At 39.6% G+C, this 25359-nt stretch overlaps 1 protein-coding gene across 2 annotated transcripts; it reads right to left on the bottom strand.

Annotated features, from left to right (window-relative positions):
* Window positions 1-10582: 10582 nt before the first annotated feature.
* On the bottom strand, window positions 10583-11219 carry LOC149186192 (histone H4-like). 2 transcript variants are annotated; one of them, XM_089412582.1, is made up of 2 exons: window positions 10895-11219; window positions 10583-10669 (listed from the first exon to the last, which is right to left on the bottom strand). In XM_089412582.1, the coding sequence occupies exons 1-2, from the start codon at window positions 11170-11172 to the stop codon at window positions 10657-10659; spliced, it is 291 nt and encodes a 96-aa protein (XP_089268708.1). In that variant the 5' UTR covers window positions 11173-11219; the 3' UTR covers window positions 10583-10656. The 2 variants fall into 2 exon arrangements, with proteins under 2 accessions (XP_089268708.1, XP_089268707.1); XM_089412581.1 differs by having other exon boundaries at window positions 10583-11219.
* Between the last annotated feature and the right edge of the window lie 14140 nt (window positions 11220-25359).

The raw sequence follows: 25359 nt of genomic DNA, 5'->3' as shown, positions 1-25359 counted from the left end.
TTCGGAATAGAGCTTTCCGCTGTGTCGGATTAGCTGATTCTTTAGCTGGCTTCAATAAAACTTTATTCAGTATGTATTTAGACAGTAATACATACTGATCATCAACCACTTCAATATCTACACTCCCAAACTAAGTTGCAGCATTCGAGGCATTACAGATGGATGGGTTTTCTACAACAGTTTCATCTAGTCATCAGATATAAAAAGGGCATACACAACAAAGTTGCAGACATGTTATCTAGATCCATTATAAATGCATCTACTATACTTAAGCATAAATCTGTACTACATGAAAGTTACATTGAACAATATGCTCAAGATATAGACTTCAAAGATGTATATGCAACTTTGAGTCAAGGCAAAAAGGTAGAAGAATTGGACTATCATGTGAAGGACCAACTCTTATATCATTGTGGGAAACTATGCATTCCAAAAAAAGAGAGAGTAAAGATAATTAGAGAGGCACACACTTCTTTGGGGTAAGTAAAACAGTTGCACAGCTGCAAAGATTTTGTTATTGGCCGAAAATGAATGGGACAGTTTCTAGATATGTAAGAGGGTGTACTATGTGTGCTAAAAGCAAGCCCAGTAATAGAAAACTAGGCTTGTACACTCCTTTACCAGATCCTTCTCACCCATGGGAAAGTGTTTCCATGGATTTTGTTGGAGGACTGCCTAAATCTAGGAAAGGTCATGATTATCTATATGTGGTTGTGGATAGGTTCAGCAAAATTTGCATTTTGATACCTTGTAATAAACAGATTACAGCTGAACAAACTGCAAAATTATTCTTTGAACATGTATGGGTTCATTTTGGATTACCCACTTCTATTGTATCTAATCGAGACACCCGATTTGTGGGGAAGTTTTGGTCAAGTCTGTGGGAATTGATGAACACCCAACTGAATAAAAGCACAACTTTTCATCCACAAACCAATGTCCAGACAGAAGTAGTTAACAGGACAGTGATCCAGTTACTCAGGAGATATTGCAGCAAACATCCTAAGCTTTGGGATGAACATTTTTGTTATGTGCAGCATGCTTACAACAGAGCATAACAATCTTCTACATAGAGATCTCCTTTTGAGACTTGTTTTGGTTTCATACCAAGGTCTCATTTGGATTTTGTCTTTGGTAAAGATACCACGGTTGATGGACACAGTGATGTGGACAAGGCAACTAGGTTCATTGAACATATCCAGGAGATCCACCAGGCAGTACAGGAACAGCTGGAAAAGGGTCAGGCCAAGTACAAGGCTAGGCATGACAAGCATCGGATGGAGCATAGTTTTCAAGTTGGAGAACAAATTTAGCTGTATATCAGCAAGGACAGGATGCAGGGTGAAGGTAAAAAGCTAAAACCTATCAGGTATGGACCCTTCAAAATACTTGAGAAGATTGGTGAAAATGATTTTCGCCTTGATCTACCAGCTTACATGCACATCTACTCAGTGGTAAATGAAGATTGCTCGAGATTGTTTGAACCTTCAATGATTGAGGATCCTGAAGAGCAAAGTCAATTGCCTTCTATCGATGACCTGCTACCTGAATATCTTAACGAATTGCAGGAAGACACAGTGTTGGACAGGAAGGTGAGGACGACGTGCAGAGGAGATGTTGAGTACCTCAGAATTGGACTCAAAGGTTCGAAGCCGAGCAGTGCAAAGTGGATTGAGACTGGACAAGTGAGACAATAGTATCCTCACTTAGTCGATGCTTGAAAGAAAACCAACTTTTGGTGGTCCAAAAGATTTTCAGTGGGAAGGCCGTGATCTGAATTGGATCCATTAAGCCCTGTCAAAGAACCATGACTGTATCAAGTCGAGACAAATCTCTAAAGAATTCAAAACCACGATATTAAACAAAAAAAAGGGCACCCTGAGCCAGTGGCAATGGCAGCCAGCGTGGAACGACGAGGACCTCGGTCAAATCACACTGACCGAGGCCCATGGAGACTGCGCAGGAGGTCAAAGTAGCCCCTGGGAGCCCCGGATTGGGAAAAGGAGGTGAATTTTGATGCGCAATTAGCGCATCGCTGGGCAAACAGCGCCGAAATGGAGGAAGCCCAAGCACTCGATCGCGTGGGGGAACTGGAGAACCGCGGGCAGAAAAGCGAAAAGCGCTAATGTACGAAGGTAGGACATGCGCTCTAGAAAACCGGCGATATTAATCAAGGTGCCCACAAACGGTAAGAGGTTTTGGATGGAAGCGGAGCAATTCCACTCAACGATCGACGCGTGGCAAGCAGAGGTGAGAGAAAACAATCGTCGATCGTGTGTTATCGATCGAGCAAGTCAACCGCACTAGACGTGCGTATGGCGTCGGATCTGGAGGCCCCAGATCGGACGACTAAGATCGCAACCAATGGAGGAAGTGGAATTGACGAAGGAATACGCCGTGATTTGTAAAGATTTGGAATCCATTTGACCGCCATAGTGAAGGAAAGAATTCATCCATGATGTAACTGAAGAAACGAACCGACGAAGTAGGCTGGCACCGTTTAGAGGAGGAAAAATGGCCACTCCCTGAGCATTCATGATGATGCTGAACAGGGAACTCCAAGCATAGCTGCAGAAGGTGAATCGTCAGAGGTGGAAGAGGAACCGAACAGGCATTGGAACGAATGACTAAAAGCCATGAACAGAGACAAAATACATAGTCGGAAGTTAGAGTCAGTCAGAGCAAACCCCACAAGGAGGACTGAACACCCAGAAACAGAAACTAGAGAAGAAGGCAATAAAGGAAAAGCAGAAAGAGGACAGAGGGCCGAACTGACTAGAGGCAGCGTCGAGCACCAGAGGCTTGGGAGATCCGAGCCATCCCATAGAGGATCTGTCCAGGCTAAGCACCATATTGGGCTCTCCACTGTAGACCAGAAGGTCACAAAGCTGGTAGGAAGAAGAAGAGTCTGTGTACTCCAGTGGCTTGGGGAATCTAAGAACCACCCTACCAAGCAAAACCTGCTTCAGAAGAACTCACATTGAGTCCCTGTATTGTAATTCTCTGCTTAAAGGCACAATAAAACAAGGCCACCACTGAAAGCTGGACCGGAGATGTAGCCCTAGAGAATAGGGTGAACTCCTTATTAAAATTCTTGTGTCTTTGTGTTTGCTTACTGTATTTCTCTACTGTCTTTCCATTTAAATGTCTGTGTATTGGCAATTTGATCAATTCGTTGCTTCAATAACACAGAACACACACTAGCACATGAGTCTGTAATACCTTTGTTTAATAAATCTTCAACTGATGTCACTCATAGGGTGAATATCATATCAATAGAGCCATAGCTTCAGCCCTGGTGTTGGTGCCCCTACCCCCATTCCAGAAAACCCTGTAAGACATAACAGTTGAAATTTCTATCCAAAAACCACAGCCATTGGTGTTCCTTTGCGCAGCCCCATTAAAGAAGCCCATTAGATATTCCATCTGTAGTTCGGTTTGCTTGCATTGTCTGATTCTAGAGCATGTGGCTTGTGTGGTGTGTATGGAAAGATTAGTGATGGTTCTTTCAAAAACCATAGAAAATTCTTTTGTGGAATTCTGGAAAATGTACCTATTTCTCCAATTTTAACTCACCCAGAAAAGGAAAAGTGGGATGATTCTCCATATAGATTTCTGAGTGCTCCACCATTTCAAAGATTCCATAATGCAGTCATGATGAATACAAGGAAAACCAATGTGCGATGAAAATAAAATCATACATGTACCATATATGGACATTGGAGAAATATGTGGTTATTGTTCTCCTCATTCCTTTTGCATATGGAGCATATGCCAGGTCCATGCCACTGCCTCTTCTACATATTATATTTTTGTTGTGGTAGACCAGCTATGTGAATATGATGATTTTATTTGGAATTTTGGTTTTCCAAAAGGCATATAAGACACGATGCTCTCCCTGTCTATCATCCATGTTGCATAGAGTTAAGTATGTATCAGCGACGATAATATTGTCTAATACCATCTTCCCAGTCCATATAAATTTATCATGTGATCCCGTACTAACAAATGCCAAGTTGATTCATGCCAGCAGTGATCTAGTTCCATTCCAGGTCCATCTGCCCAAACAGACCTATCCCTTGTGCATTTTTCCATATGGGGCATGGGCCCTGCCAATGAGCAATGACTTAGCACTAGAAGTATATGCCACAATGATTTAAGAAATGCATAAGCCCCTTAGAAATATTATAGTCAATGCTAGCACCCAAAATCTGATCAACAACGATGAGGATTTTATTATCTGATTCCATCTTCCATGCAAGATGTTGAATAAAAATATTAGCAATCTTAAGAAAATTAAGCTAGATAGCTGATCCATGACTAGTTCCAATGGTACCTTTACGATACCAGAATAAGAAGTCTTAATCCTTAAGGTATGTATGCCGGGTGACCCTACTCCAAGTGTCAGACCCAAATATACCCCTCCAAAATGATTTGATCAATAGTGACCATCCAAAACGACGCAGGTCCATGACTCCCCATCCACCCATGCCTTTTGGACAAGAGATGTTGGATGGATTGACCAAATTATTTTTTTTACCATGAATCCCCCCCAGATGAAATTAGCCATGATACGGTTTAGGCTGTTGATAACAGAGACAAGGATATGAAAAAGATGTGCCTTGTAAACCCTCAATTGAGTAAGGACAGCTTGGGTAAAGATGACCCGACCCCGAGAGGCAGACACCTAAATTCCCACCCAAAAATCCTTTTGAAAAAATGATCTACAAGCCATTTCCAATCAACAACTCTGTAACTACAAGGTTTAATATGATATCCAAGGTATTTCATACCATTTTGCATCATCACGCTTCAATGCCAAAAAGATTTTTGATATATGCAATAAAATCCATGTCACATTGTCCATGATGCAAAATAGATTTATGAACATTCATATGCAGGCTAGTGGTATTAGCAAATCTTCTGAAAATATGAAAAATACATAACCATTCAAGTTGACATAACATACCCATGATGAGTACATCATCGACGAAGAAACCATGCGATACGATGGTGTTGTTTCCCATCTGCAGAGCCTGGAATTGTTCTTGTGCGACCGCCCTTTTTATGTGCACGGTCAGTGCATCCATCGCCAAAATGAAAAACAGAGGTGAGAGGGTGCATCCCTGGCGGAGCCCCCGTCCAGCCCTAAAAAATTTAGATGGATATCCATTTATGATAACAACATAATTGATGTTAACAACACACGCCATGATCCAATCGAAACATCTGGGTTGTAGGCCGATTTTGTTGAGAACCAGTCTAAGGAAACCCCAATCCAAACAGTCATGCGCCTTCTGTAAGTCGAATTGCATAATTGCAGCATTTAATTGTTTGGAGTGTATCGCATGCATGCATTCTTGAGCATTTGCAACAGCGTCGTGTATTAGCATGTCCTAGAGGAAACCATGTTGTTCAGGGGAAATATGGCATGATAGAGTGCATCGCGTACGACAAGCAATGGTTTTTGAAATGATTTTGTAAATGAGATTGCAGAGCGATATGGGTATGAAGTCTGCAAAGCTTGTTGATGGACAACGCTTTGGGATATGTTCAATATAAGTGGAGGTGATACGGTTATGAATATTACTAGTGATCCTCGACTTCTCCACCATGCCCAGTAAGTCTTTTTTGAATAGATCAAAGAAGTGGGTGAAGAGTTCCACCATCCATCCGTTCGGTGCCAAACTTTTATCACCCTTGAAGGATTTTAGAACGCCAAGTAATCCGTCTTCTGTGACCTCCTTGAAAAGTTTATCATTTGAACCCTCATCGTACATAGTCAAGTATGGTTCAATCCCCCATATGAGGTCCTCCGCAACAATATCTTCATTACGGATATATGCCATTTGAAAATGGGCGACTGCTGCATTACTAATCTCCTCCTGTGTCTGGGATGTATTGTCCATTAGCGTTTTTTATCCCCCATATAGTGTTAATGTTGCGTTGGTGACTAGCAAAGTGGTGAAAAAATTTAGTGTTGCAATCCCCTTCCTTGATCCATTAAGTCTGGCTTTTCAACCGCCATGCTGATTCCTCTATAGAGAGGAGTTGTTTCTTCTTTAGCTCAAGGGCATGAATATGAGACTGAGTAGTTGTAGATAGACAGCGAGCTGGTGGTCATCATAGGGAGTAAAGAATCTAGTTCTCGTTGAATGCTGAAGAGGTCCTTTTGCAGGGCCCTATACTTCTGCTTCTGCCAAGATTTGACCTCCCCGCAAAGGATGTCCAAATTGTCAAGTATGTTAACCATAGGGGAAGGACCTTTTGCATAAACATGACTCACAAAGACAAGTTTTCCATCAACACATTGAACAAATCCCTACAAGCTTCAACTAAAAACACACATTCGACACTTCGCAGTAATTGTCAAGGCTTAAATTTCCCATAGATGCAAAGGTGGTGTCTAGAGACACCATAAATGAGAGTGAATAATGAATGAATAACAGTTAGAGTGAGACTTCTCAGCCTCCGAAACTGTAGAGGGTTCGGCCTTGCCTTTTTAAGGAGTAAACAACATCCATGGCAGTCACAGTTTTTCTCTTGCCGTGCCCTGTGTAGGTCATTGCATCTCTAATCACATTCTCCAAGAAAATCTTCGATACGCATCTGGTATCTTCATAGATGAGGCCACTGATGCACTTTATGCCTCCTCTCCTGGCTTGGTGATTCCTGGGAGGTTATCTCTGAGAACTTTAGTTGGATTCAGGGCTCCTAAAAACTAAAATATGGGTTACAACTTTCCCTATACCTTAATTTTCAAATCATAGTTATGTTTATGATTTGCATGAAAGCCAAATGACATATCAAATGGGATGAGCATTTAAATCTTGAAATACTGCGTTCAAGAAGTATAACCCCCATAGTGCCCTCACATACTAGACATTTAATGTTGAAGCAAGTTAATCAATTATGAAGGGACTTGGATTCCTTTTTAGATTGGGATAATGGATTTGGAAAATTATTCTAGAATACAAGTAGGAGAGCCTTATGGTTTCTCACTCTATTCCTTTTAGAGCTCAAATTGGACTTTTCTTTCGTCAAGTATTAAGACAATTTTTGGTGATTTCTCATGGCATTTTGGTTTTCCTAGAGGTCGCATTTGGTGGCTTGGTGATTCTTGAATTGGACACTTTGTATAAGAAACGTAACATTGTGGCTTAATAAACCAAAGACTCATGTGTGCCTTCACTCTATGCGAGAAAACAAAAGGTTAGTGTGCCAAATTTATATAAATAAACTCTAATTTTGAAAGCTTCTTGCTTTATTGTCACTGGTCTAAGAGAATGTTGGAAAATGGTTTGGTTAATGATTATGGTAATATAGGATATTGATCGATCCAAAGAGCAATAGAAGATAATGCACTGCAATGGATGAAACTCTACAGTGGCTAGGGTCGAACTAAGGTTCAACCCTAGCCAATCGCTTTAATTCTTTCGTCCTCCCAAGTTGGCCTCCTTCGCGACGATGACATCCCCCCTTCTACAGGATTGGATCTTCCAGTTATCTCTGATTCTAAGCTTGGATATTTGATGGCACCCATAGTAGTTGGTAATCTGAAAGCATTCTCTGCTTCAAGTAAAGGTATTCTCTGTTTTAAAGATGTGGTTAACTCTAGATCATGTTCTCTTCCTCTCGGTCAAGTGGTACATGAATTCTCAACAATCACAATTTTGTTGGGGGAGAAACCATCAATGAAGCAATATGCTTTTCAAACAGAAGTTTAGTTTGCAGATCCAATGGCATCTAGCCTTGTTTAGTTGACCTTGATCAATGGATCCTAGAGAATTGGAAACCCTTCTTTTTTATATTTATTGTTTGGATCGTGGTTTTTTTGTGTTGATTTTTGAAGAATTGGAAGACAGGAATGTTACTTTTAATAATGGTCTGTGGTTTTAGGTATGTGCGAGGCTTTTTATGTAGGCATGGTTCCCCTCCTTCAATCCTCTTACAGACATAATTTATTCTACTCTAGTCTAGGTAAAACTCCCAAACATGTCCCTACATCTCTAGAATCTCTTTTCACTTAAGGAAATTGGGAATGCAATTGGAGTCTTCCAATGTCAAAGCCCAAAAACAAAAAATTATGTCAACCCCGCATATGTCTGGATCTGTGTGGAGATGGATTTCAGCAAGGGTTTTCCAACAGAACTAAATTTGGCCAACACATATTACTTATGGGTTCAAAAGCTTGACTATGAGAATATCTCCTTTTGGTGTTGAGCATGTTATGAGACAAGGCATATAGTTAAAAATTGCCCCACAGCCATGAAAATTGGCAATTTGCAGACAACCGAGAAAAGCAATCAAAGGCCCAAATGGTGGGTAGGCACTCAAAGAGAACACTATACAGTTTATAAGGAAGAAGAACCCCAGGCTAAAGCATAGGATATGAAAGGGGAAAAAGATTGGCTAGAAGACGCAAAGTCATAAAAAATACACCAAACCCAGGTTCAAATGAGGAACCTGCTCAACAAAGCCCTAAGAACAATGCCTTCTCCCATGTTTCTTTAGAAAATAAGATTAAACAAGTAACTTCTTGGGTTGACCAAGCATACAAGGAAGAGCCATTAAGGAGCCAAAAGGACGAAGCCACTAGCAAAGATCATCACCATATAGGTGATGTGCCAAATTCATCAAATAACGTGAGATGGGCCAAAGTTGGAAAAAGGCGAAAAATATCTCGCCAAGGGAGAAGCCAATCAAAATTAAAATGACAAATAGTTAAGAATGAGATGCCATTGTGTTTGGATCTTCGAAGTATTTTGGAAAATATTTAGTTGGAATGGGAACAATTTTTTTGAATTATGGAGTTCTCGATTGAGGAATTAGATTGATCCTATATGCTCAATCTCCAATCCTCAAGGAATTTTGACAACTCTTTTTTAGAAGAATTGTAATGGTTATGGGTTGGATCCCAGTGCTTTTAATATAAACTAAAATACATGTTTCCGTGAAAACAAATAGTTATGGTAATGTAATGATGCCATTTGTGGGAAGTGGAAGGGGGAATTTGGAGGTGTTATGTAGTACCTTCAAAAAGGGCCACTTGCATTCTGAAGATGTCCATAGTGTGAAATCACTAATGTACACAGTTTTGAGAAGATGGGAAGATCTTATTATAGACAATAGGAATTTAATTTTCTCAATGATTGGTAGAATGCATTCTCAATAAAAATACTAGAAATAATGAATATGCATTCATCCCATAAACCTTACACAAGCAAAAGAGGCAAATAGAAATGCTTCAAGCTAAGTGTGTACCTCTCCATCAAATGATAACATTAAGAACGTGGTTGAACATCCCACTTTAATTGCCTCAAAATAGCAAATTGCTTATTGGGTTAGTAGTTGAGGAAATTAAGGAAGACGAGACTATACCACAACAATAGACAATGTAGAAAATGATGGGTGTAGACCAAAACTTCCAAGCCACAATACATAACAAAAAAAAGCACTTCACTTTTGGAACAAGAAATCAAAACATCTTGGTCCACTCGCAATCTTTGTTGCCTGGGGTATTTGGCTCCTCAAGAATGGAATCATCTTACGAGATGATAGACCTAACCTTCTTACTCTTTCTTCCAAGGTAGTTGCTCACTTTAGAGACTATATCCATGATTTCCCTATTAAGAAGTCTAGAAGTCAACATTTTCCTGAGATCCCATCAAATGTTTCTATTGGATTTTTTGACAAGGCTAACTAAGAAAATATGGAGGGGGGTTGATAAAACTCTCATTAAAGATCTATTTAGTATAAAATTGGTATTGATCCTGGCACTAATACCAAAGCAAAGCTCATTGCTGCTTGGACCCTTATGACAGTTGCAAAGCTCATAAACATAAGAAATAGCATGATCTCGAGGGATTCAAAATGTGTTATAGATTGGCTTTCAAGACCAACAAAGCTAGAGGTATTGAATTTGGCTACATGGAAACAAAGAATTGGAGAAATCAAAAGTTGCTTCCAAAATATACAATTCCAATATATCTACCACGAATACAACAATTGCACAAACAAATTGGCAAGATTCATAAGCTCATTAGAGGAGGCCAATGTGCATATAATTTAAACTTATATATATCACACTTAATTACTCCCATCATTTTTAAACAAAATTATTGAAACCTTAATTAATTAATTAATTAAAATAATAATTTGAAAATTAAATTAATTATCCAAACAGAATCCATAAAATTTGACTTTGACCTCATCCTAACCCCTTCAACAACCTGTCGTGTATGTATCACTCGTCCAAATCTCACCCTAAAACTTGTCGTACAAACTAATGCGTACCTTTTGGTTTTTTTCACTTTGTCACATCACACTACCTTTTACAAAATACATTTTATACAAACTTTCACAAACAACTTCATCCGATATTCATGGAACATTTCCATCGCTCTCGAGCTCACTGTATGCCATGGTTCTCTGCAAATAAGCAGCATCGCAGAACAAACTAAAAATAAATCCGCTATGAATAAAAAAACGCATACGAATAACAAATGGAGCACAAAAAGGCAGCTAACACCAAAAACAAACTCCCACTGCTTCAAGATCCTCCAGATACATGTGTACCATATTTCTTTCTCCAAAAATGGGCCACCGTCAACCAGAAGACGTCTTGAAACCCTAACCCAACTCAAAAGATCGAATTCAAGACAAGTCCCTGGAAAATACAACATCACAAAACCTTTACAATTCCGACTGGAACAAACCCTCGCAGACTGGAAAAACAAAAACAAAAAACAAAAAAATGCAATCTATGTCCAGCAGCATTAATCGGCTTAAGCTTTTCCAGAGATGGAGGTGGTGTCAAAAGACACCATTGATAAATAAATAAAGTTAGAGAAGTATTTTCTAGCCTCCGAAACCGTAGAGGGTTCGGCCCTGCCTTTTTAAGGAGTATACGACATCCATGGCTGTTACAGTCTTTCTCCTCGCATGCTCTGTGTATGTAACGGCATCTCTGATCACATTCTCCAAGAAAATCTTCAAGACGCCTCTGGTCTCTTCATAGATGAGACCGCTGATACGCTTGACGCCTCCTCTCCTGGCAAGACGCCTGATTGCAGGCTTAGTGATGCCCTGAATGTTATCTCTCAGAACTTTCCTGTGCCTTTTGGCACCTCCCTTCCCCAAACCCTTCCCTCCCTTTCCACGCCCTGACATCTTTTCGTCCTCCCTTCCTGTCACTAACCTCAATCAAAAGAAAAATGTGAGAATGAACTCCGGCTCTGCTACTTCAGAAAGAAGAGATTATATCGAGGGATTTTCCCGAATATCTCTCGCACATCTCACTTCAAAATGTATCTCATCAACGGCTGAGAAGCCTCGATCCGTTGCAACCCGATCTTTTCCCTGACAACCGTCGATGGATTTTTATCAACGGCTGCAATGAAAACGAAGAGGATTGAGTCATTCGGTCTAGAGTTACAAGTATTTAGTCTCTAATAACCCGTGAAATTTTCAATAAACTCTCGCAACCCTTTGTGTTAACTATTATTTAATCTCGGAAATTTTATATTGCACTATTCTCATCCTCGATTGCAAGGCTCATCTAGCGAGACCTCTCCATACTCCTTAGTGGACCTCTTGGTTACTTACCCTTGGCCTCAATAAAAGTGAATGGTCTAGGTATGTGAGCTTTGTGGACAATATGATGGTGTTGGCGCTACTTGTTGTGAATTGTATTGAGAGGTGTTTTCTAATTTAAAGCGGAGATGCTTTATAAACGATTTGATTTAGTTAAAATAAAATAAATTAATTAATAATTATAATTATTAATAAAATATTTTGACTCTATAAAATTAATAATTATATTTATAATTATAATTAATAATTAAACAAGCATAGATCTATTTTTATTTTGGATCTACTAAGCGTTTAGAGGGATCAAATTTTTTTTCATTTGCATATCAACAATTTTGATTTCTTTGGACGTTTGGTAGATCCTAAGTTAAGATAAATCTAATCTAGTGGAATAGTTAATGTTTTGGGCTTATCTTAGGTGATATGGTTGTTGCACTATGTTATGGACTTCTTGCTTACTACACAAGTTTCATGTTTTCTTAATGTTTGTGACCATTTTTTATGCATTATGTTGGATTCAAGATTGTGAATACTCATCTAAAGAGATGTGCAAAAATTAAGAATTGAGGCATTTGTTTGAGATTAACAAAATTTTGATTACAACTAAAATTGATGTTGTTGAATATTTCATATTGAAAAATTATAGTAATGTACACAAATGATTTGAGGACTTAATTGTGACACATTTCTATTTCATGTGATATGGGATTAAGTTTTCTTCTAGATAAACACCTAGGAAAAATGTAGTTGATGATCATCAGATGGGTTATCGCCCCAAGCATAGAGACTTGTTTAGAATAATTTTGCATGCAAATATTTTTTAGGTTTTAGTTTGTGTTAGTCAACATTTTTGACCAAGTAGAGGGTTTCATTCAAGAGATGTTTTCAATTGTGCAACAAACTAGCATTTCAACAAAGTGGAGGGGTCTGCTTGTGTAGTGATGTTAAGGTTTTGATCTAGTTAGTGTTTTGTATTTAGCTTAACCTAGCCAATTAGGCAACGTTTTCTTTAAGTTCTAGTTTGAGGCAACCAATTTTCATCTAAGGAGTTTTGTCAAAGTGATGGTTTCAACTATGCGGTAGTCTGGGATTTCAACAAGTTGGAGTGGCCTTTGTTTGTGTTGTGTTGCTAAGGGTTTTAATTAAGATGTACCCAAGTTTGAATAATGTCTTAGTTTTTAATTTGATCAATACCTAAGTTCAAAGTTCAACTCTGGCAAACGTGACATGGATAAATGTTGAAAAAATAGTTTGTCAGAAGGGCTCGGATGACTATGGCTTCCAAAAGAAAAAAGGATGCATTCAAACTAGGCATGGTGAGATAAAGGTTTTCTTGTTGCATGATTGGATTATGGAAGGTCTACTCAAGTTGAGAGATGGAGCTTTGATTAGATGTTTTAGTGGACATAAGCCCCAATTTGTTGATTTAGTTCACTAGATAAGGCAAGAATGGTTTGCATTGGCGGGAGTAAAATCAAAATATCTCCTTCATGTAATGGTTTCTTTAATTTATCTTTAAGAATCATAAAGGAAAATAGGTAATTTCCATGGGGGGTCTGTGGCTATCTATGAAAATAGTCTTATGCTTATCCCATGGACTCAACATTTCAACTCTACTACAATTTGAATGGACCTACAATTTGTATGGGTTTGTCTCCTGGGGATACCTCTTAACTACTAGAAAACAAGGATATTTAAAGCCATCAAGGATTATATTAATTCATTTCAACATGCAGTTTCAAGAACTCTTGAAAGGAAGGGGTCCCTCATATCATGAGTACTAATTAGGGGCAACAAAAACAAAATATATCTAGAGATTGATAACGTGGTGTGAGTCGAGGATCTTGGTCTTGAAAAAATTCCATCGGTCTAAATATTGCATAACACAAGGCATATTCTACATCATTGTCCTAAAGGAGTTCTTGCATACAAATGTCAAGAAGGAGTGATCATTTTTCCAAAATAAGTGAAGTTCATCGTGGATTGTAAGGTATCCAATGATACTTCTTCATAAGAGATTCCAAAAATCCTAGTAAATAAAGCTTCTCATCGAAAGTTGAACACTCATATGGACATTATAGTTCCTAGAAAATATCTTCAATGGTGGTTTTTTGGGGGTGAGTTATTTAAATGAGTTCTAAATATATTGTCTTTCCCTATATTGTTAAGTGTTAGGGTCCAACCCTAACCCCCTTATTTATGTAATAGGGTCGAGTCATAGTTATAGTTAGTTAAAGAGTCAATAAAGCCCATATTAATAATTGTAAGTGGTTGACCCGCATTTAAAGAAGGGACCACAGTTAGTTGCAAATGGGCCATGGTATTAGATAGATGGTATTAATAAGAACCATGGTACTGACCCATGGTATTGCATGTACGAATCCTATATAAAGGATAGAGACTCCCCTCGAGGAGCATCGTGTCTTATTTTGTAATTGAGCCCAGCTCTATTGGAGGTTGCCCCCTCGAAGAGGCAAGTGAACATTGCTTTCCTTTCTGAATAATAAAATACATGTTGTTATTTCTTATTGTTCTATGTTCTGGGTATATTTCTTCGCATATTTGGTATTCTGGTATCTTCTCGCAGGTCAAGAGCATAACAAGTGGTATCAGAGCACTTTCCAGGGCCGGTGGGATCTCCATTTTTAGCAAAAAAAAATTGGCTAGAGACGTGTTCCGGCATCTTTAAACCACGAGATCTGTCGTTGAGCGCATAAACCTGCGGATTTGGGGAGGCATGCACGCATGAAATACAAGAGGTGGTCACGTTTGTTGGACTCCCTTGTAACCCTTATGGGTACCCCTTCAAGTAGTAGCGCATTAGACAGAACCGCGCACGGACTGTCTTCCAAGTACCCTCTAGGTATAACGGAAGCCCCTAGGCTCTCTTAAAACCTCGCCATAGATAAACTGTCGGTCGTCTTGCTGCTACAGTACACCGAGAACAGTACTTGGGGAGATTACTCGCGCGTACGATAGGGTAGTCGGGTTGTACGGCTAAGGGTATGGTTGATCCTCCTTGGTTAGTGCCCTGAAAAGATTGGGCCGAGTACTACTATCAGACCCTTATGTATATTGCGATCTGTAGCACCTGACACTCCTTGAGATCATAGTTCTCTTGTCTCTCTCTAGATCACGCATCATCTTTGCCAGATTAGATCTAGCAGGTTAGGTTTTGCCACAACTGCAACAATCAGTCCGCCATTCAGATCTATCAGATCCGCCAATCAAATCTATCAGATCCACCATTCAAATCTAGCAGTTTGGGTTCTATAACAGTCACAACAATCAGATCTGCCATTCAGATCTAGCAACCGGGGTTCAATCACTGCCACATTCCTACTCATACTCTACAGTTGAGGGTTTTGCTGATAGATCTGACTATTTGTGTGGCTCCTATACCTGGGCGTGATTCTCGTAGGACATTGGGCAGAATTAACTTTTCTGGGAATCGGCTACTACAGTATTCCTAAGCGAGGAGTAAAACTCCTTTCGGAGTAAAAAATAAAAATAAAAATAAAAATAAAAATAAAAATAAAAATAAAAATAAAAATAAAATAAAATAAAATAAAAAATAAAAAATAAAAATAAAAAAAGATTGAGACCCTCCCGGGATGCTTATAGGAGACTTAGCCCATAAGAATCAGGTCGACGGGCTAAGCAAGGTGGTACCATTCACTTGTAAGCGTAAAAAATTTCGGGTGGTCCCAAATATTTTTTCAGTAACGACAAGTGCACCGGATCTGTGCATGGTACAAACCAAAGCTCAAGCTATGGCCAATGAGAAGATAGACACCCTTGAACACAAATTGGAGGCATTAACGAAGCAAATCCAGACCTTACAGGACACAATCACAAAGGGAAAGTCAGGGGAACAATCAGAGGCATATGATTTTAATGAAAACCTTGAGGGCGAGTCTAGCCATTCTCTTCACTTCTATGGAAACCACCAATAGTCCCAGCCTCGACCACCCAAGCTGGACATGTATAAATTTGATGGCTCTCATCCGACCACATGGCTAGCACAAATGGAGAAATATTTCACATTGAATCACATCAGAGATGATGCGACTAAGCTAAGTGTGGGAAGCCTGTACTTGGACCAAGAAAGATGGCAATGGTGGCAGTGGCATCAACACTACTATGGAAGGCCAATGACTTGGTCGATATTCTCAAAAGCCCTTTCTAATTGCTTTGACCATGAATCTAACTTTTTGGGTCATCTTACTAAGCTCCGACAGACAGGCACAATGCAAGAATATATTAAAGCCTTTGAAGCATTAGCCTTCTGCACAGGAGGTCTAGGAGATGAATTCTACTTGGAATGTTTTGTCAGTGGCCTCAAAGATGCCATACAAGCCCACGTCCGACTGCAACACCCAATCTCATGGCTGGCAGCTTGCACGATAGCTTGTGAAGTAGAACGCGCGTTAGCGGCCTAGTCGACTCGTCCAAATTTCATAGCCAAGGGTCGCCCCACCCAGGCTCCGAGCACTACCCAAACACTTAAGCTTCAAAAGGTGTCACTAGCGGAAATGGCGGAAAGAAGAAATCAAGGATCGTGTTACTACTGTGATGAGAAATACTCCCCGGGGCATAAATGCAAGGAACCCAAATTCTTTCAAATTGATGCTACTAATCACAGTTCATCTGAAGAAGCCCCACCATTTGAGGGACTAGAGGAGGAAGATGAGGACAACCAGTCAGACAATGAGCTCCCAACTACACTTGAAGAACCAATTATCTCACTTCATGCTTTGGCAGGTATTTCTTCTCCCCAAACTCTCAAAATCAGAGGTTTTATTAAGCATCGCCCTGTAGTAGTCTTGATTGATACTAACAGTATGCATAAATTTATCCATCAAAGAGTGGTTGAGGCAGTGCATTTTTTTGTCAAAGCCGTCTCTAATTTCCAGGTCTAGATTGTTGATGGGGGGACAATGAAATTGGAAGGCCACTGTGAAAATTTCAAACTTCAAATGGGGGATTATCAGCTAAAGACCCACATGTTTTCCATCAACATGGGTGGGTGTGACATTATCTTGGGTGCTGAATGGCTCCGCACACTCGGCCCAATCACAATGGATTTCCATGGGTTATATATGAGCTTTAAGTAAAATAACCACACACATACCCTCCACGAACTCCAGGCAGGTGCTCCCTCTATCATCAGTTCTCATAGAATGGAAAAATTGTTAAAAAAGGGCCACCATGGAGTTATAGCCCAATTTAACGCCATCCAGGCCTTCGACTTCTCTTCATATTCATCCTAAGATGCAACAGGTCTTAAACAACCATTTGTCGATATTTGACAAGCCTCATGAGCTTCCACCCTCGAGAGGGGAACATGATCATAGCATTACTTTGGTCCCAGGGGCACAACCACCAAATGTGCGCCCATATAGATATCCTTTCGCGCAAAAGAATGAAATTGAAAAAATCATCAAGGAACTCCTAGAAGCGGGTGTCATTCGTCCTAGCATTAGTCCTTATTCATCGCATGTGGTCATGGTGCTCAAGAAAGATGGGGAATGACGTATGTGTCCAGACTTCGAGGCCCTCAACAAGCTAATAGTCAAAGATAAATTTCCCATCCCAGTTGTTGATGATTTGCTGGATGAACTAAATGGGGCTCAATTCTTTACTAAGCTCAACCTTCGCTTGGGCTATCACCAAATTCGCAGGAAAGAAGTAGACATTCCAAAGACTACTTTCCAAACTCATGAAGGCCATTATGAATTCCTGGTCATGCCATTTGATCTTTGTAATGCCCCATCCACTTTTCAGAGCCTCATGAATCACTTTCTCAAAACATATCTTAGAAAATTTGTCCTTGTTTTCTTTGATGACATCCTCATCTGGGAAAAACATCTTCAACATGTAGATTTTCTCTTGCAACTGCTTTGGAAGCATAAATTATTTGTCAAGATGTCCAAGTGCTCTTTTGGCATGGAAGAAGTTGTGTATTTGGGCCACATTGTGGGGCATGAAGGTGTCAAGGTGGACCCCAAAAAGATGCAGGCAATGCAGGATTGGCCTCAACCAAAGACCTTGAAGAGCTTGAGAGGATTTTTGGGTCTCACCGGCTACTATCGCAAATTTTTCCGCAATTATGGTCGCATTGCTAGACCCCTCACTCATCTTCTCAAGAAAAAATCATTCCTCTGGAATGATGAAGCGCAACATGCATTTATAGCTCTCAAACATGCCATGTGTTTCACTCCAGTATTGGCACTACCCAACTTCACCAAATCTTTTGTGATTGAATGTGATGCTTCAAGTATGGGTATTGGGGTTGTCTTAATGCAGGAAGGTCAAACCTTGGCCTTCAATAGCCAACAACTAAGTGGGAAAAATTTGGGACAATCTACCTATGAGAAGGAGATGATGGCCATCTTACATGCAGTGGATACCTGGCGACCATACTTATTGGGGCGACGTTTCCAAATCCGCACAAACCATCAAAGCCTTAAATATTTTTTGGAGCAATGCCTATCCTCGCCACAACAAAATAAATGGCTAGCCAAAATGTTGGGATATGATTATGAGATAATTTACAAGAAAGGGCGCGAAAATGTCGTAGCAGATGCTTTATCATGCCAATTTGAGGAGGAAAGCACCCTGCTAGCAATCTCTCTTCCCATTCCAGAGTGGATTGAAGAGGCTCGCAAGGAATGGTTTTCACATCCTTTGCTCTCCCAACTCATTAATAAATTGCAGGTGGATCCAAATTCCACAATTGGCTACTCTTTGTAGGATGAGATTCTTTGCTACAAGGACAAAGTAGTGATATCACCAACATCCACCCTCAAAAGTCGCATTTTCACGAAGTTGCTCTCATCTCCCACTGCAGGCCATTCCAGCTTTCAGAAGACTTATGCTCACACTCGACGTTCATTCTTTTGGACAGGCATGAAAAAGGACATTCTTACTTTTGTAGCTGAGTGTGATGTGTGTCAACGCCACAAAGGAGAAATAGTCAAATCCCCAGGCACATTACAGCCATTGCCCATCCTGAACCCAATCTGGACAGAGGTTTCTATGGATTGCATTACGGGTCTTCCGAAGTCAGGCAACAAGTCAGTCATCATGGTGGTTGTGGACAGACTTTCTAAGTATGCTCATTTTTGCACCCTACCCCACCATTTACACCAGCTTTGGTGGCTCGATCTTTCATGGACCAGATCTTCAAATTGCATGGCATGCCCACTTCCATTGTGTCTGATCGTGACCCGATATTCACCAGTAACTTTTGGCAGGAACTCTTCAGGCTACAAGGTACCCAACTACAACTCAGTACTTCCTATCATCCCCAAACTGATGGTCAAACTGAAGCCGTCAACAAATGTCTGGAGACCTACCTCAGGTGTTTCACTTCAGAAAAGAAACATCTATGATTACCTCTAGCCGAATGGTGGTACAATACTAATTATCATGCCACCACCAAAATGACTCCATATGAAGTAGTTTATGGTAAACTCCCTCCTTCACCTACTTCTTATAGCCAGGGATGCTCAAAGGTACAAGCAGTGGATCAACTCCTACAAAAACGCACAACCATGCTGGCCCACCTCAAAGAGAATCTCCATCAAGCTCAAAATCACATGAAGCAACAGGCAGACCAACATCGTTCAAAGTACAAATTTCAAGAAGAGGATCAGGTATTCTTGAGGTTGCAAACATATAAGCAAACATCACTCAAAGACAAGGGTTGTTAGAAATTATCTCCAAAATTCTACGGACCGTATCAAATTCTTTAGCGCACCAGAGAAGTAGCTTACAGGCTAGCCTTTCCACCCACTGCAAAAATCTATCCCTTCTTCCATGTCTCATGCCTCAAGAAAGTGGTGGGGAACCATTGCAGATTCAAACCAGTCTACCAGAATTGGATGAAGAAGGCTCAATCTGGCTCCAACCGGAACAGGTTCTTGACACGCGAGAAATGCACCTACGCGGCTGCACGATCAAGGAAGTCCTCGTCAAGTGGAAAGACACCTCTCCAGAAGATGCGACCTAGGAACCAGCCACTATTCTTCAGCAGTTTTAGCAGCTTCAGCCTTGAGGACAAGGCTATTTTTATGGGGGAGGGCATGTTATGGTCCAACCCTAACCCCCTTATTTATGTAATAGGGTCGAGTCATAGTTATAGTTAGTTAAAGAGTCAATAAAGCCCATATTAATAATTGTAAGTGGTTGAACCGCATTTAAAGAAGGGACCACAGTTAGTTGCAAATGGGCCATGGTATTAGATAGATGATATTAATAAGAACCATGGTACTGACCCATGGTATTCCATGTATTAATCCTATATAAAGGATAGAGACTTCCCTCGAGGAGCATCGTGTCTTATTTTGTAACTGAGCCCAACTCTATTGGAGATTGCCCCCTCGAAGAGGCAAGTGAACATTGCTTTCCTTTCTGAATAATAAAATACATGTTGTTATTTCTTATTGTTCTGTGTTCTGGGTATATTTCTTCACATATTTGGTATTCTGGTATCTTCTCGCAGGTCAAGAGCATAACATTAAGTGTGGGTGGTGAGGAGTTATGGAGCCAAAGTTGCACAAGGGAGAATATTTGAATCCTTTAATGATGTAGCAAATATCTAACTGTATGTTCAAAATGAGGCTATTTCATCAACTGAAGGAATTCTTGCTATTTTAGTGGATTTGGTTTTGGGGGTTGAGAAAATTCTTAATTCTACGGGGATTTAGACAAGGAAGCATTGGGTGTTGATAAATCCTCCTCAAAGGAAGTATTCAATGAGCAGTATTCCATGGTGGTTGGTGGTCTATAGTTAGATTGTTTCCTTGGTTTGTATGATTCTATGTTAGAAATCATGAAGACACACCTAATTATGTATTTTCTCCCAAATCTCATGTAGGTAAAGACTAATGTTAGATAAAGGTAGGAAGGAAAAATTCATTTCACTTGATATTTCTCTATCATGATCGTGTGTTTAAACTAGAAAAGTTACAAAATAAAAGAATTGAGTGGAAGAATTTAACCTAGGTTGTTTTGATTATTCTCTTTAAATTCGATGGGGTTTTAGTTTATCTTTAATATATTTATCTTATTGTATTGTAATAATATGTAAATAAGACTTTTTTTGCTAGAAAAATATAAGAAAGCACTTTTACTCATTATATGGCGGATGCAAAAGGCACTTAACTATGAGTTTGGATTTGACATATAAATGTTCTCTATTAGTTTTAGGGGGCAGGACCTTTATATTTTTTCACCTTTAAAACATTTATTCAAAATTATGAGATTGTTTTGTGGATTAAAAAGGGTAACATTGGCTTGAAGAAATAATCAAGCAATAAATCCACAATCACCAGTGTGAAACATATGCAAATGATGGTAAGAGATCAAGACAACTTTAATTGGTTTAAATGTTTAAATGTGTGATTCTAATCTCCATGTGTTAATTGATCATAAGTATGGGGACATTTGATGCAGGTGGATATCGATGGCCCCACCTATTCCATGGTCTCACAACACAATTTTCTATTTTGGTAATTTGTTTCTACAATTTTTAGGTCTTGAACTTCCGAAGTCATTTTGAGGCCCTAAACAACAATTTTTAGGGAAACAGGTCGACATCAATCATAAATTTTTCCAACACTCGAAAAATGCACTTCTGGGATAGACATTTCCAACGTGATATCATGCGCACCAAATGAAGATTGTATACCAAAGTTATGACAGTGAGAAGTTGACATTCCAACTTACCCCATCAGGGCCCACAAGTTTTTGGTGCTTCTTTTCCTAGGGTTAGGTTTTTTTATGTTTAGGGTTTCTCATTACTTCTTTATGATAAAAAGGCATTTGTGCCTCATTGTAAGACAATTTAGTGAAGGTGTGTAGTTGTCACCTCTCTTCTCAGATATAATCTACCACCATTCGATCTAATGTGTTTTCATTCTACATGCATACAATTTCAACATTTTCCATTTATGAATAGAATTCAAGTTTCATTGTATCTTTGTGTTTTGGTTATAAATATATATGTCATTTCATTCCCTTTGTAAGTTCGAATCAATGGTATCAGAGTGGTATGCTCTTTATCAAATTTTAGCCAGTGAGGTTAAGGTATAAGGATTTGGAACTTTGACTGCTTAAGCCATTGCAAGATCATCCTCGCTGACCCCAACGACCTCCCATGGCAGAGGAAAAGAAAGACGAGGGAGTAGGAGATCATATTAAATTCTTGCTTGAAGAAACCCTCGAGTGACAAAGGAAAGAGTTGACAAATAATTTTTCCCAAATCCTTTGATGGATGCCAATAAGTAATGCATCTCATCAAATGGCCACTTTGGAGCCCCTTTAAAGTACACGTTAATTTTGATATTCTTATATTTGAAGGCTAGATAGATGAAGATGCTCTAAAGAAATAGTTAAATCTGCTAGAAGGGTATTTTTTGGTCCATAACTTTTCTAAGAAGCACCCCATGTCAATAATTGGTGGGAAACTCACCGTGTACAAAGGGCCATGGAGGAATCCACATCATTTTCAGTGACACCCACTTGGGTCCATCACAGACTCATTTAGGGATATTTTTAAGGAACAACTTTACCATATTGGAAGCTACGACTACTGATACATGAGATGGACCACACTGCAACGGTAAAGGGATTAAACAATGCTATAGTTCACAAATATCTTTCATACATTATGCACCAAGTTGGGCATCAAAGACTCTGAGCGACATTTGGTGCCCAAGTACCGTGGTTGTCTGCACAAATGCATCCAAACATAAAAGCAGTTCCTGGAAATCTCCTCACTGGGCGTAACATATCAATTTGCTATTAAAATAGAGCAAAATTTTAAATATAAGAAGAGAGATTATAAATCTATGAATCCTTCACAAAAGGAGCAAGGAAGGACATTGCCAAATCGCAAAACAAAGGACAGAGTTATGGTGTACCACCCTAGTACAACCCATCTAAGTCACAAACAAAGAATCGTAATGGGAAGACGAGGAAAGACACAAGAGAGTGGTGTGTTCCAAAAGAGCCCCTCTCATAACACCAACGAATGTTGCGCAAGGTAGTCATTGGTGTTATTGTTTTATGTCCTCTCGATATGAAGATGATGGTATTGATCTTGTATGCTAGTCGGCATGGGGAAAGGACCTCCATATTTTATTGGTGTGTAAGTGGCACTGAAAGCATGGAGGATGCCAAAGATGAAGCTATGTATGAAGACATTGATCCAGGTGGGTAATTATTGTTGTGTAAGTGGCACTGAAAGCATGGAGGATGCCCAAGATGAAGCTATGTATGAGGACATTGATCCAGGTGGATAATAATTACCGTAGTTAATAATTATTTTTATATCAATGTTTGTTAAAACCATGGATGATGCATGATAATAAATAAAATAAATCATAATATTAAAGTGAGAATCTAATCACATGATGATTTCAATTTTACCATTGCAATTATGATAGTCAGCCATAGTATTTACCCATGGATTTTGTAAACCATGGTATTTATCCATGGTATTTGAAATGTAATGAGAGGCATGACTCTCGATGAAAGATCCCCTTAAAAAGTATAAATATGAGACTTCACAGTGGAGTAAAGCAAGATTTTTTCCTAATGTAGTCTTATGCTATATTTTGCATTCAATAAAAATAGTTTCGTTCGTTTTATGTTGATTTCTTCTTAAATATTTCTCTTAGGCAATGTATCATATTCTTAGTTATTTTTACATTGTGATATATTCATTTTTCATCTGTTAAATTTCATTTCTTAAACAACTTGGAGTGCACCAACAGTAATGCATTAGGGCTCATGAGAACTCTACAATTAAGCGTGCTTGATCTAGAATAGTATTGTTATGGGTGAACTGCTCGGATATTTTTAATTCTTATTATTTTTTCACTTGCTTTGGTCTCATTCCTTAAAATATCTGGATCAGTGGTATTAATTCTTATTATTTTTTCACTTGTTTTGGTCTCATTCCTTAAAATATTTGGATCAGTGGTATCAAAGCGGTATGCTCTTGCTTATTTTTCTATGCATGTCCCGAATGAGATCAAGGCACAAGGAGTTGGAACTTGAAATACTGCAACCTTTGAAAGACTGTCCTCATCAACATTGACAACCTCACATGGCGGACGAAAAGAAAAATGATAGAGCATGAGATTTTGTTAAATTTTTGCTCAAGGAATTACTTACACGACAGAGAAATGAAATGATGGACAATTTCTCTGAGATCCTCTGATGACTCCCAACAACAGTCGAGAAACCTTCAACAAGCAGAAATTTTGAAAGCTCAACACCCTTCAAGGTACAAGTTAACTTCAATATCCCCCTATTCGAAGGACAAATAGATGTAGAAGCTTTACAGAAATGGTTGAATCTGCTAGAGGGCTATTATTCGGTCCAGAATTTTTCTGACAATGAGAAAATCACCTTCACACTCCTAAATTCTTTGCCCCATGCCAAATATTGGTGGGAAGGTTACTAGGAGAGACACAATGAAGATGAGTATGGGGTATACAAGGCAAGCCCCACTTGGGCCATTTTTGTTGATACCCTCAAGGAGGAATTCTACCTTATAGGATACTATGAAGACCAGTACATGAGATGGACCACACTGAGGTAGGAAAGGGACCAAGCAATACCAAAGTTCACAAATCTTTTCCATACTCTATGCACCAAGATAGGTATCATAGAATCATAATGGCATTTGGTGCTCAAGTATTGTGGTTGATCTGAATATGTAAACTTGAAGATTTTTAACAATTTGCAAGCGAAGATTATATGTGTTTTGGGTAGAGGATCAATTTACTAAACACATAAAACAAGTGAATTTAACCACAATTTACAGCCAAATAGAGACAAATAACCATAATTGAAACACATCACACAAAACATGATAAAGGAGTTCACCCCTCTCTTGGGCTATATCTCCTAGTCCAGCTTCCAATGTAAGGCCTCTTTCATTAAGTTCTCCAAAGTGTTTTTACATGGCTTTAAAAATCCCAAACAATAGAACTGATGTCTCCAATGGATCCAACACTATCAAAATCCCCCATTTTGGTTCTTTCTACACCTCATTTGGCCAAAAATTGAGTAAGTTATGATCGTTTCTAGTTTTTGCTCCATTCTACAGCTAATAATCCTCCAATTCAACCTAAACCTGACTTTAGCGCCCCAAACCCGCAACCGGCGTGCAATTCTGGCCTACACTCCCGCCTGACAGGAAAAATTGTAGGATGGTTAGTTCGCCCACTAAGCCCCCAGTTCCGAAAATCTTGGTCATGTGGCGTACATATGACCACATAGGGATTGATATTCTCAGGCCTAACTCCGAGCCCCTTTTCCGCTGTAGTTTGAACGCATGGGCGCATAGGTGTCTGGGTTTTGCTCCCTCTGTGCCCGCACTCTCGGTTTTATGGCCACCATATGGCCTTGGGGCTAGCCCCCTTTACATTATCTGCCTGCGGTTCTTTTGGTTGCCTCCGGTGTATGGTTTGGGAGGCATTGTGGCCATGGGGCTAGGGCTAATCACTGGCCCTTGGTCCTGCCCCTTGGTTCCGGGGGTGCGGGGACTAGGGCTGGGGATTAGCCCCGGCCCCAACCACCAACATACAATGTATTAAAGTTTAAATGGCACCTAAATCCTTTGCCTATTAAGAAACATGTGCATGGTGTGTTGGTGTGGGTTTGTTGTTGTTCGGTGGAGGTCACAAGTTTGAATCCCATGGAGGCAGTTCAACCTCATACGAAAAAATTTCCCAAGTAAGAAGA

This window comes from Pinus tabuliformis, chromosome 3_1, assembly GCF_031772625.1.
Source record: "Pinus tabuliformis cultivar Carrire ecotype Pingquan chromosome 3_1, CPIR1, whole genome shotgun sequence".
NCBI lineage: Eukaryota > Viridiplantae > Streptophyta > Pinopsida > Pinales > Pinaceae > Pinus > Pinus tabuliformis.
Note: the sequence above shows the minus strand (reverse complement) of the source record. Positions and strands in the feature narration are given on the sequence as shown.